Source organism: Anabrus simplex, chromosome X (assembly GCF_040414725.1).
Source record: "Anabrus simplex isolate iqAnaSimp1 chromosome X, ASM4041472v1, whole genome shotgun sequence".
Lineage (NCBI taxonomy): Eukaryota > Metazoa > Arthropoda > Insecta > Orthoptera > Tettigoniidae > Anabrus > Anabrus simplex.
In genome coordinates this window covers 118,801,892-118,813,846 of record NC_090279.1, presented here as the reverse complement: position 1 = coordinate 118,813,846, position 11,955 = coordinate 118,801,892, and the positions used below count along the sequence as shown (strand labels likewise).

The 11,955-nt window shown below is 42.0% G+C and overlaps 1 protein-coding gene across 1 annotated transcript; it reads left to right on the top strand.

Moving 5' to 3' along the window:
- The first annotated feature begins 3,555 nt into the window (after nt 1-3,555).
- Nucleotides 3,556-4,367, top strand: LOC137503335 (gastrula zinc finger protein XlCGF57.1-like). The gene has a single exon (XM_068230891.1). It carries the CDS (start codon nt 3,567-3,569, stop codon nt 4,365-4,367), a length of 801 nt encoding a protein of 266 aa, XP_068086992.1. The 5' UTR covers nt 3,556-3,566.
- Nucleotides 4,368-11,955: the final 7,588 nt, after the last annotated feature.

Sequence of the window (11,955 nt, the reverse complement as noted above, 5' to 3'; positions counted from 1 at the left end):
GGCATTCCAACAAGCAAGAATCTTGTGGTACAGCAGCTTCTTCAACCGTACTGCATATTTAACATCTTCATTCCTTAGCCATATGTCATGTTTAATCCTTCGTTGTCGTCGCCCTGACTTAATTGTTCCAGGAATAGAGCGAAAGGCGTCTTTCAGTTAAGTCCGGCTCACTTCAACTATGGTGATTTGTGACTCTGTAACTTCTGCAACGACGTTAGTCTCCTTCTTCAGGGGCAACCATTTGATCCCAATTTGTCTATTTCCTGCGAAGTATTGGGCTCTTGGTGACTTTATCCACAGCTTAGATGACTGGTCGTTGTTGCATCGCAAGGATTTAATAAGGGACAACTGTTATCTCTAGAACATCTTCGAGATTTCACTCTCTCACAAGGATGTAGTCAATGCGAATTGGATGGGAGCCCCTGTAGTACTGAGTAGATGAATATCACTCTTTTTGAGCCGTGTGTTTGCGATGATCAGTTTCTGCATAATCGCGAATTTGTTGGGCATCGTCGTTCTTTTCACTAGTCCATGAACGGCATGGACTGTTTGTTCTTCTTTCCTCGGTCCGACACGTCCATTCAGATCAGCGGCACTGGTAAGATAGTCAGCGGTCTTCTTGTCAGGCAGTGCCCAGAACGCATCTTTGGTTTCCATGAGCACGTCAGTTTGTGGAGCGTTGCTGTGAAAAATTGGAATTTCCTTTCCCCAGTGCGGACGAGTTACATCAAGCGATTGTCAAACTATTACACCTCGGAGACTGAACCGTCAAATTTAGCTGATATGACAATGTCAACACCATGAACTGTCCTTCGGTTTCTGTTGTACACCAGTTAGTAACCACACCTCTTTTCGCATGACTTTTCTCCATTCAATCTTTTTTTCCGCACCTCTCAAATGCCTACAAGCCTTCTCTCAAGTGCAGAGTCTTATTCGCTACTTCATCCAGGCATAATTCAATGATGGGATACAAAATGGGTGTACTAGCATGGTTAGCCGTCACAGCCCGTGCGACGGTAACCCTAGCATACTTTTCATGCTGACTGGGCCCTGCCAATGCGCGTCCCTTCCAGGGGCTGCACTAACCTTGGCTCCTATACCATGAGAAATATTTCTGTAATGATATAACGGTGTTATTTTACGGCCAGCTTGTCTTGAGCATTTTAGAGCTCATGAGAGAAGGGAGTAACGCAGCTCCGGACATGGAGAACAGATGCATTTTGCAGCCACTCCTCTAGAGAAGAAACGCTACCCTCTTTTCTGCATTAACTTCCAGAAATTTAGTGTACCTCTTCCGCCACCTGGTCCCTACTGAACGTCTCCATCTCCGCCAAAGTTGCCATTAAAGACTTTGTACATGTTTGGTACGCGAGAGCTTTTATATTTTGCTCAAGTTCATCGGCAGGCCAGCGGGGAACCCGTTTCCGTCACCTGGGACGCGCCACGAGTTACAGCAATATAGCTGGTTCGTGTGGAATATTTATCAATGCAAAATGAAACATTATTTTACTGAAAACTAATTGTGAACCTGATAAATTACTTGTCACAAGGATCACGTATTCACGTAAAGAAGAAGGGTTACAGACGTTTGCACCTTTGCTTGGCGTGATATGCCACAGAACGCATGACATACAATCCAGTGTCGTATTTTCTGCCCCCTGTTGTCTAGTGGTGTCAACATCAATATCTTGTTTGATGATCAAGAGGTTTAGTCTGTCATATCTGGAATCAATGTCCCCCTTTCATTTGTCCACTTATTTTCTCCAAAGAGTGCAGTAACAATACATGGTCGAGCCTCCCATTACTTGGCTTGTGAGCCAGTCATGCATTCGACTGGGCCATGTGAATTCATTTCATACAGCATGAATTGGAAAGTACCTGTTCATGTTACGATATATTTTAGCCTGCGTGATCGAATTTCCCATGTGGCAGTTGTAAGCGGATCTCACCTATAACCGTTCTTCCGTAGAATATTTAGAACTACTCAGTGGTGGGGAGACAGGCTCAGAATTGGATGCTATCCAACTATGTTATCAATCCACTAAAAATAATCACGTTGCCCGTGATCTTTTGAAATAAATAGAATAACATTCCTTCCTTTACATAGCAGCAATATCCACTACAGTGCAATTCAACGTCTTGTCATCTCGAATTTTGGCTCAAGCCTTGATTTTCATGCTCCTTATATCCGTATTGTTAAAGTAATACTTGTAAGAATATTCAAGGGCATGATAGGTTGCGTTTGGATTCAAAATCAGGATATTAGAACATTGTAATAAAACGCTACCACCAAAGCCATATTCTGTGTTGCCTTGATAATGTCTATAACAGCAGTGTCTTGAGGAGAAAACACAGTATCAATGCTAGGGAGAGAGCCGTCGTATACTTGTTATATTTCAGCTTTGCCAGGATTTCATCAGTATTAATGGTTTCCGTGTTAAATACAGCAATTAAGACATAGAGTGATGTAGTACATGGTAGAAATTATGAACGTCCTTGTATAAACCTACCGTCCTATATATAGGTTGGCTATGTTTGATTGCACATCAAAGATACATATTTCGGAAAAGCGACACAGTGACATAATAAAATGCTATAGTGATATGATTACAATGTACAAATACAATATGTATATTTGTGTGACAAAATAACATTCATAAAAGATTAGCCATGTTTCAACAGATCTTGCTGAATGTCGGCAAACGTTCTCAACTTTATTAATATCTACAACACAGACATTCTCTCAAACAACCTCAAGAACAAGGTCCTTTACAAAAATTATTACTTGCCTGCGACAAAGCGCAGAGTGGTTCAACAAGATCAAAACTCCAAAGCATATGCCGTTCTTTATGTAGGAGAACAGACTACGGATTTCGGTAGAATAATATGTGCTGGATTAAAGAGCTTGTATGAGTATTTACACTTTTAGGCTGGATCACTTCTCATGCTTTCTTCAAATGAGGTCTATTAACTCGTACATTTCTAAACCGTGACAAGTTTCTTGCGCGTGATATCGTGATTAAGAAAAGACGCAACACATTCTCGTTACAAGTGAGAGGTTTTGAATTTCAACCTCAGATATTGGTTACTCTCAGTAACGAGCTTTCTGCACTGGATATCAGTGATTGGAATGTCCAGTAGCAAATCCCCTGTGTGAGAGTTGTAGTGGAGTTGGCTGTTGAACTATTGGTCACATGGTTTTAATTTGTCACTGTAGATTGAGACCCGAGGTGAGCTATAGAGATCATCAACCTCTGGAAGGCGGATCAGCTAGTTTTAGGTGTAGTGTGTGCAGTGACATCCTGGCTGGGAAGTTGGACCTCTTGCGACATCTGAAGAGACACAAGGAAGATCGACCCTTCAATTGCGATTACTGCGGAAAGGTGTTATGTAGCCGAAGCAGCCTGTCGGAACACCTCAGGATCCACCCGCTTCAAGTGTGCGTATTATCTGATAAATGCTTTACAAAGAGGAAAATGCTGACAGAGGACTCGCGATTGCATACAGGTGCGATTATAAACGAATGCTCAGTATCTCATAAAAATGTCAGGAAAAGGCCGGACGTTATGCGGTCTCACACAGGCGAGAAGCCAAACCGCTGCAATGTCTGTAGCAAATCATTCATACAGAAAGGCAATCTAACGAAACATTTGCGGACCCATACAGGTGATAGGCCATACAGTTGCGGTGTCTGTGGCAAATCATTCATAAAGAAAGGCAAACTGACGGATCATATGCGGACCCATACAGGCGAGAAGCCATACAGTTGCGGTGTCTGTGGCAAATCCTTCATACAGAATGGCAATCTAACCGATCATATGCGGACCCATACAGGCGAGAAGCCTTACAGCTGCAATGTCTGTAACAAATCATTCATACAGAAAGGCAATCTAACCAAACATATGCGGACTCATACAGGCGTGAAGCCATACAGTTGCAATGTCTGTAACAAATCATTCATACAGAAAAGTAATCTAACCACACATATGCGGACCCATACAGATGAGAAGCCATACAGTTGCGGTGTCTGTGGCAAATCTTTCATAATGAAAGGTAAACTAACGGATCATATGCGGACCCATACAGGTGAGAGGCCATACAGTTGCGGCGTCTGTGGCAAGTCGTTCATTCAGAAAGGCAATCTAACCGGTCATAAGCGGACCCATACAATTGAGAGGCCATACAGTTGCGGCGTCTGTGGCAAATCCTTCATTCTGAAAGGCTATCTAACCAGTCATATACGGGCCCATACAGGCGAGAAACCATACTGGTGCAATGTCTGTGGCAAATCAGTCGGGAAGAAAGGCAGTCTTACAGAACATATGTGCACCCATACAGCTGCCGTGTCTGTGGCAAATCATTCGTAAAGAGAGGCAAACTAACCGATCATATGCGGACTCATACAGGCGGGAGGCCTTACAGCTGCAATGTCTGTGGCAAATCATTCATAAATAGAGGCAAACTAACCGATCATATGCGGACTCATACAGGCGAAAAGCCATACAGCTGCAATGTCTGTAGCAAATCATTCATACTGAAAGGTATTCTAACGTGTGATTTACGGGCCCATACAGGCGAGAAGCATTTCAGTTGCAATCTCTGTGGCAAATCATTTGGAAAGAAAGGCAGTCTTACCGAACATACGCGGACCCATACAGGCGAGAAGCCGTACAGGTGGAATGTCTGTGGCAAATAAACGGGAAGAAAGACAGTCTACCGAACATATGTGGCCCCATACAGGTGAGAAGCCATACACCTGCCGTGTCTGTGGCAAATCATACATAAAGAGAGGCAAACTAACCGATCATATGCGGACTCATACAGGCGTGAAGCCACATGGGTGCAATGTCTGTAGCAAATCATTCGTAAAGAAAGGCAGTCATACCGATCATATGTGCAGCCATACAGGCGCGAAGCCATTCATTTGCAATGTTTGTGGCAAAGCATTCGTAAAGAATAGCAGTTTAACCGATCATATGTGGACCCATACAGGCGTGAAGCCTTACAAGTGCATGGTTTGTGGCAAATCATTCATACTGAAAGGTATTCTAACGTGTCATATACGGGCCCATACAGGCGAAAACATTTCAGTTGCAATCTCTGTGGCAAATCATTTGGGAAGAAAGGCAGTCTTACCGAACATACGCGGACCCATACAGGCGAGAAGCCGTACAGGTGGAATGTCTGTGGCAAATAATCGGGAAGAAAGGCAGTCTACCGAACATATGTGGACCCATACAGGTGAGAAGTCATACACCTGCCGAGTCTGTGGCAAATCATACATAAAGAGAGGCAAACTAACCGATCATATGCGGACTCATACAGGCGAGAAGCCATACAGGTGCAATGTCTGTAACAAATCATTCGTAAAGAAAGGCAGTCATACCGATCATATGTGCAGCCATACAGGCGCGAAGCCATTCATTTGCAATGTTTGTGGCAAAGCATTCGTAAAGAATGGCAGTCTAACCGATCATATGTGGACCCATACAGGCGAGAAGCCTTACAGGTGCATAGTTTGTGGCAAATCATTCATAAGGAAAGGCACTCTGACTAATCATATGGGGACCCATACAGGCGAGAAGCATTTCAGTTGCAATGTCTGTGGCAAATCATTCAGAAAGAAAGGCAGTCTAACCGATCATATGCGGACCCATACAGGCGAGAAGCCATAGAACTGCAATGTCTGTAGAAAAGCATTCTAATCGGTCATATGTGGACCCATACAGGCGAGAAGTAATACAGCTGCAATGTCTGTGCCAAATCATTCATAATGAGAAGCTAAACTAACCGATCATATGCGGACCCATGGAGGTGTTAAGTCATACAGTTGCAATGTCTGTGGCAAATCATTCATGAAGAAAGGCAGTCTGAGCGATCATATGCGTACCCATACAAGCGAAAAGCCTTAGAGCTACATTATCTGTGGCAAATCATACTTAAAGAAGGGCAGTCTGACCGATCATATGCGGAACAATACAGGCGTGAAGCCAAACAGCTGCAATGTTTGTGGCAAATCATTCATCCTGAACAGCACACTCACTGTTCTTATGTGGACACACTCAGAAAGGAAGTCATCCTGATGCAAAATCTGTGGCAAATCATTCAGCCGGAAAGACATTCTATCTCATCATATGTGGACCCATACAGACGAGACTTTCTGTGGCGAATCCTTTAGCAGGGAATACAACCATGCTATTCACATGCGTTCTCACACGGACGAAAGCCTAACTCTTGCCATGTCTGTGGCAAGTTTTTCGGCAGTAAATCCGTCCATGCTATTCACGTGCGGACACACATAGATGAGAAGCAATAATGCTGCAATGTCTGTGGCAAGTAATTCAGCAGTAAATCCGTCCAAGCAAGTCACAGACGGACACAACACAGTTGAGAGGCCATACTCCTGCAACGTCTGTGGGAATTTCTTCAGCCAGAAAGTCCATCTATGCAGGTCACATGCGTACCCTCACAGGCGATATACTACACTGCTGCAATGTGTTCGGCAAATCATTCATCCAGAAACGCTAGTTAGGAGATCACATGCGGACACACTTAGGCGAGAAGCCATATTGCTGCAATATCTGTGGCATATTCTTCAGCATCAAAGTCAGCCTAGTAGTTCATATGCTGACTGGCACAGGCAAGAAGCCAATCTGATGCAATGTTTGAATCAGGGTATTCAGCAGGAGATCCCACCTAGCACGTCGTATGCGGACTCACACGGGTGTAAGGCGCACTGCCGCAATATCTGTTGCAAATCCCTCATCCAGAAAACCGACCTACCAGTTCACATGCGGACTCACACAGGCCAGAAGCTATACTGGTGTTATGTTTGTGACAAATATACAGCCAAGAAGGTCCCTTCAACATTTCAGATCAGAACACACACGAGTGCTCTGTTTTGCGATAAAATGTTAAGATAATCATTTAAGTTAACCACGCATATGTAAACCACACTGGTGAGATGCCGCACTCCACCGTGTTTCTTGGCAAATCGTTCGCACGCAGCACCACGCTGTCGGTTCACACGGGCGATACGGCGCACGAGTGTCACGTCACGTCGTGATTAAGCCGCACGTGATTTAATAACAATGTTATTTTGCTTAACGTCCCATTAACTACTACACAAGTTTCCGGAGTTCCACAAGACCTCCATTTCCGGAGATGTAGCAAGGCGCATGCGATCGCACACAGCAGAGAAGTAGTAAGCTCTTCAGCTAGAACAGCACCTTTTCTGCGACCTCATAACATACATCGGGGAGCGGTCCATCCTTTTGTACCATTTTCTCTGAGAGAAAATCTTCAGGTAACATAATGCTAGGTCCGTGTACGAAAAGAGCAAAGGTCATTTCATGAATTATCTCCTCATCAACCACAGATATATACAACCGCTTGTTCTCAACCATGGACGATTCTTTTTATGTTTTCGGACCAAAGTAGAAGTGTGCTCATCAACAATCGTTTGGGAGCCGTCCTGGAATTAATTCGGATGAACACGGAAGGATCCGATGACAAAGAAAACTGGTAAAAGACTAGAAGCGCATGAAAGAAGTATTCAGACTTATCGATAAACAATTCAAGGGAATTAGCAAGTGCCGAATCAAGTCATAATACGACGCAATTGAAGAAATTGTTGCTGAAACCTGAGCATATCTGTGCTCCCGTTTCCTACATGTCGTGTTTTCTTTTAATTACGAGTAGACCAGTAGCTCAAAACTGTACATGCTCCCTCGGCACTTGTACGATAATATTGTGTCTGTTAGCCGGTTCTGAATGCAAATTGAAAGTTCTACTTCAGTGCCCATAGCTATTCATGAATGTCACGTAATTCTCGAGGGGCGTCTTTAAGTAGGGACTCGTATGTTGACAGCTGCAGTATACTTTTCTCTATTTTAGTTTACCTGGGGGCAGTTAATTGGCCTCTCTCTTTTCTCTAACGGGGCCACAAGGAAGTTACTAAATATCTCTTATATCTCAACGTTGCAAGTGTTGAAGAGACATAGTGAGTAATGAACCCTTTTCGTCATGTCAAACTGGTGTTTGCCTGTTCCAGGTCTTCAGCATGAATTGTTAACTCTTGTATCTCAGGGGGTGTTAATGGCTCTTCGTCACTTCCAGACATGACTATTGGGGTATCAAGGAAGGCCTACATAAATTAAAAGCCTACATAATCTAACTATTTTATTCAATAAAATACAATGAAGAATGATGGCGGGTTTGTTAACAAATATGGCCATAAACAGTGTTCTGCGGTCAGTGATATTAATATAACGCTGCGGCTGGACGATTTCGAGTTGAAGTTAATATCCACCACAAAAAAGTCTGAAGGGCTATTCACAGAAAACTAGGTTATGGTTAACTAGAAAACAACATGACATTCAATCTGCTCAGCTCCATAAACAACTGTGCGTTATGCATCCGATTTCTCGATCGTCTAAATATGAGGAAGTGTTTTCGATACCTTTTTAATTTAGGCCATCCACTGACTGTCCATCAGCATAGGACGAGATACCTGGACCCTCAATGGAATCTGAGAAACGTCGAAATGTACATCACTGAGCTATCATGGTCACCCACTATATTAATGTTTAAGGTTGAGGACCAAAATGACCTATCGTTGAAGTTAATTGAATGTGCGTGATGACCACAGTGACCCTCCAAAACAAGTGGACTTCAAGTGCCAGTGAATAATAGCGTAAAATTATACAACATAAAATAGCGTTATTTGTATTGACTGAATGATGTTTCATGAACCGAAATATCAGGTTGAAGTCAGCGATTGGAATAAATTCATGAAAACCTGTGAAAAGAAATTCTGTTAACATTTAGTTATAACCTTCAGTCAAACCCCAAAATAAACTCGACTCATGTGTAACCCTTACATATTTTAGGTCACGGAGTTCAACTGCATCCACTTATAGTCCTGCTAAAATATAAACACACAAAATATTACAACTCCTTTATAAGCAACATGGCAAAAATCATGGGTATCCCATGGACTAATGGCAGGGTGCTACTACACCCTATGGAATACTAAGTGGTACTGACTCATTGTGTCAAACAAACCTGTCATCTAGGAGCAGTTGGCTAGCTACGTAATTTCACGATCCTAGCATGGGCGAGCAATTCCAAGAATCCCTTCCATGCACTTCAACCACCATCCTGCTTTCCACTGAAGGACACGCCATCGGCAGTCCTTAACACCTAGCTGCACTATGAATATATCAAGAAATGGAAATCTTAATATCTAAGGACAACCTTCTGACACCAAAGTAATTATTTAAACGCTCAGTGACAATACGAACTATGACTGTGTTTTGGATACATCGAAACTAGAATACACAGTCAAGTGTTCGGGAATGTTACTGAGAATCCACTCTTGTCATTTGCCTATGCAGTAGAATTGAAATTCGAATTACTCCCCATTTATTGTAACATCAATAATGTTGTAACACGGGCCTCTATTTCCTAAGAGGTTCCGCCTCATATAAATGTGAACACCTGTTATCTCGTCAAACAGGTTTATACCTGCCGCTCTCCACTGGCTTACACAAGTGAGCAAACCGATCTCGCCACGGATGGCCTTTTACTACAGCACAAATCTTCGTCCAAATCCTTGTATTATCACAATATATCGGTCAACATTATTGCCATCACGAATTATTTCAAGTCTAATGGGATCTGTAGAATTTGATATGCATTTCACTGGTACTAATGGAGTAATTGGATGAACAAAGAATCCCTCTGAATGTACGAACCTGTTCCGTGTTCAAACCACGGACCTTACCATATTTCAAAACACTCTGTCCTGATTTTTCCCTCGAGCATTTTTACAAAGAAACCTCGGCATTATCTACACCATTACCTCTGGAGAATCTACTAGGAGCATGTCTCACAAACTGAGTCGCATGGTTTCATAACTACATGGACAAATAGAACTTATCTACCACTGACAGTTATGGACAGTTACGAAGTTTCTCACTTCACTTGGAAATACAATAGTCCAGACGCATATGACACTGACTTCAACATAGACCCCAAACCTCAATACACCGAACCCCGAGCTATCACCTCGTGACAAATGTATCGCAGACTGACACTTCACAAAAAAGCATACCACATGGATGGTAACTATTACTCATTCCATTACTTATTATTATTATTATTTCAAAATGTTTTGCCCCACTAAGGAGCGCGATTGTACTTATTTTGCAGATGGTTGTGCTTTCTTCTCTTGCCAGAGTTTCTTCCCTCTTTGTTCTTTATCATCTGTTCTTCCTTCTGTGTAACTGTGTACTCATCTTGTGTTGTCAGCAAAATGATGTTTGTTCACCAACGTTCTAAAGCTAGCCGTGTCCCATATAATTTCATCTGGTATGCTAATTTCTTGAAGGTCCTTTTCAATTTCGATTATCCAGTTATTCTGACTTTAAGCGAGGAGGCATTATTAAATTTTTTAGTGAGTCTTTCATCATCTATTCTTTGAATATGGCAATCAAACTTCAATCACCTTTTCCAAAGATTGTATCTGATATTTCCTCAATATGTTGATATAATTCCGGAGACCTCCTATTCATCCACACTCCTATGCATACTGGGCCATGGTTTCCCTGAGGACTTTCCTATCTTGTTTTTCGATCATTTTAGATAATGATCTTTCTCGACTGATCAAGGTTTCTGACGTGTGTAATGTTTGAGGCTTAATTACGGTGTTATAATGCTTTAATATAGCGTTGCTTGATACTGATATTTTGTCGTACTTTTCCATGTGGTTCTATGGCCTACTTGTAATATAGAAATCTCTCTCTGTTTTCCTCATGATTTAATGCAGATTGTTGGATGATTTCCCCAAGTATTTGAAATTATTTACCTGAGTAATTTTGCGAAAATGAGTTACCAGATTTTGTTTGTGTAATTATCGAGTAGATCCTCCCATGTATTGGGTTTTCTTATAAGGGTTTTAGATTCGTTTTAGATGCAATTGCACGAAGTTTTCCAGGGACTGAATTCGTTCCTGCCTATTGTTGGATAAAATAATGAGACCTTTTGTGAAGGCCGAACATTTGATATGAAGTTTATGATTAACTAGCTTCACGGAAAGTGTCTTGAGGCAACCTCAGATGCTAAATATCTTAGTTATACTGCTGAGATAGATTAAAATCGAACTCTCCCCTGTCTTCAACTTATTAGCGTTATGAAATCAATTATTGTTATTAGTATGAGATAATATTTGTAAATATTATTTGTTTTAGTGATGTAGCCACACGCCAAATAAATAAATAAAGAAATAAGTAAATATTGGAATTACTGACATGTGCAAATTAGAAGTTGACCAGAACTTTCCAATTTGCATACTCAACTGATCCTACGTCTGTGGACATACAATCTCACAAATTAACACACTTAAAATTCCTCTAAATTTCACTGCTATACTGCAAACATGTTCCTCATTACGTCTGAACAAATTTTATGAGAAATGCACTCAATCTAACGTCCCATCCTTAAAAAAATATGGATAAATGTCGGTTATAACACAGTGACACTTCTGCCATACGCAAGCATCGTAAATTTCTACTTGTGTCTTTTCAGCACAAAAATTAATAGCTGAAACTGTGATAAACATCCACTAAAATATTACAAGGTCAAATCAGACCTACACATAGCAAAATACACCATGCTATGTTGTGGAAGTTACTATAAAAATAATTTCGTGTGGCTATTTCTAGCCGAGTGCAGCCCTTGTAAAGCAGACCCTCCGATGAGGGTGGGCGGTATCTGCCACGTGTAGGGAACTGCGTGTTATTGTGTTATGTGTGGTGTGTGAGATGCAGGGATATTGGGGACAGCACAGACACCCAGCCCCCGGGCCATTGGAATTAACTAATGAAGGTTAAAATCCCCGACCCGGCCGGGAATCGAACCCGGGGCCCTCTGAACCGAAGGCCAGTACGCTGA

Coding starts and splice junctions, on each gene's coding strand:
- LOC137503335 (XM_068230891.1), top strand. CDS start 3,567: ATGCGGTCTCACACAGGCGAGAAGCCAAACCGCTGCAATGTCTGTAGC.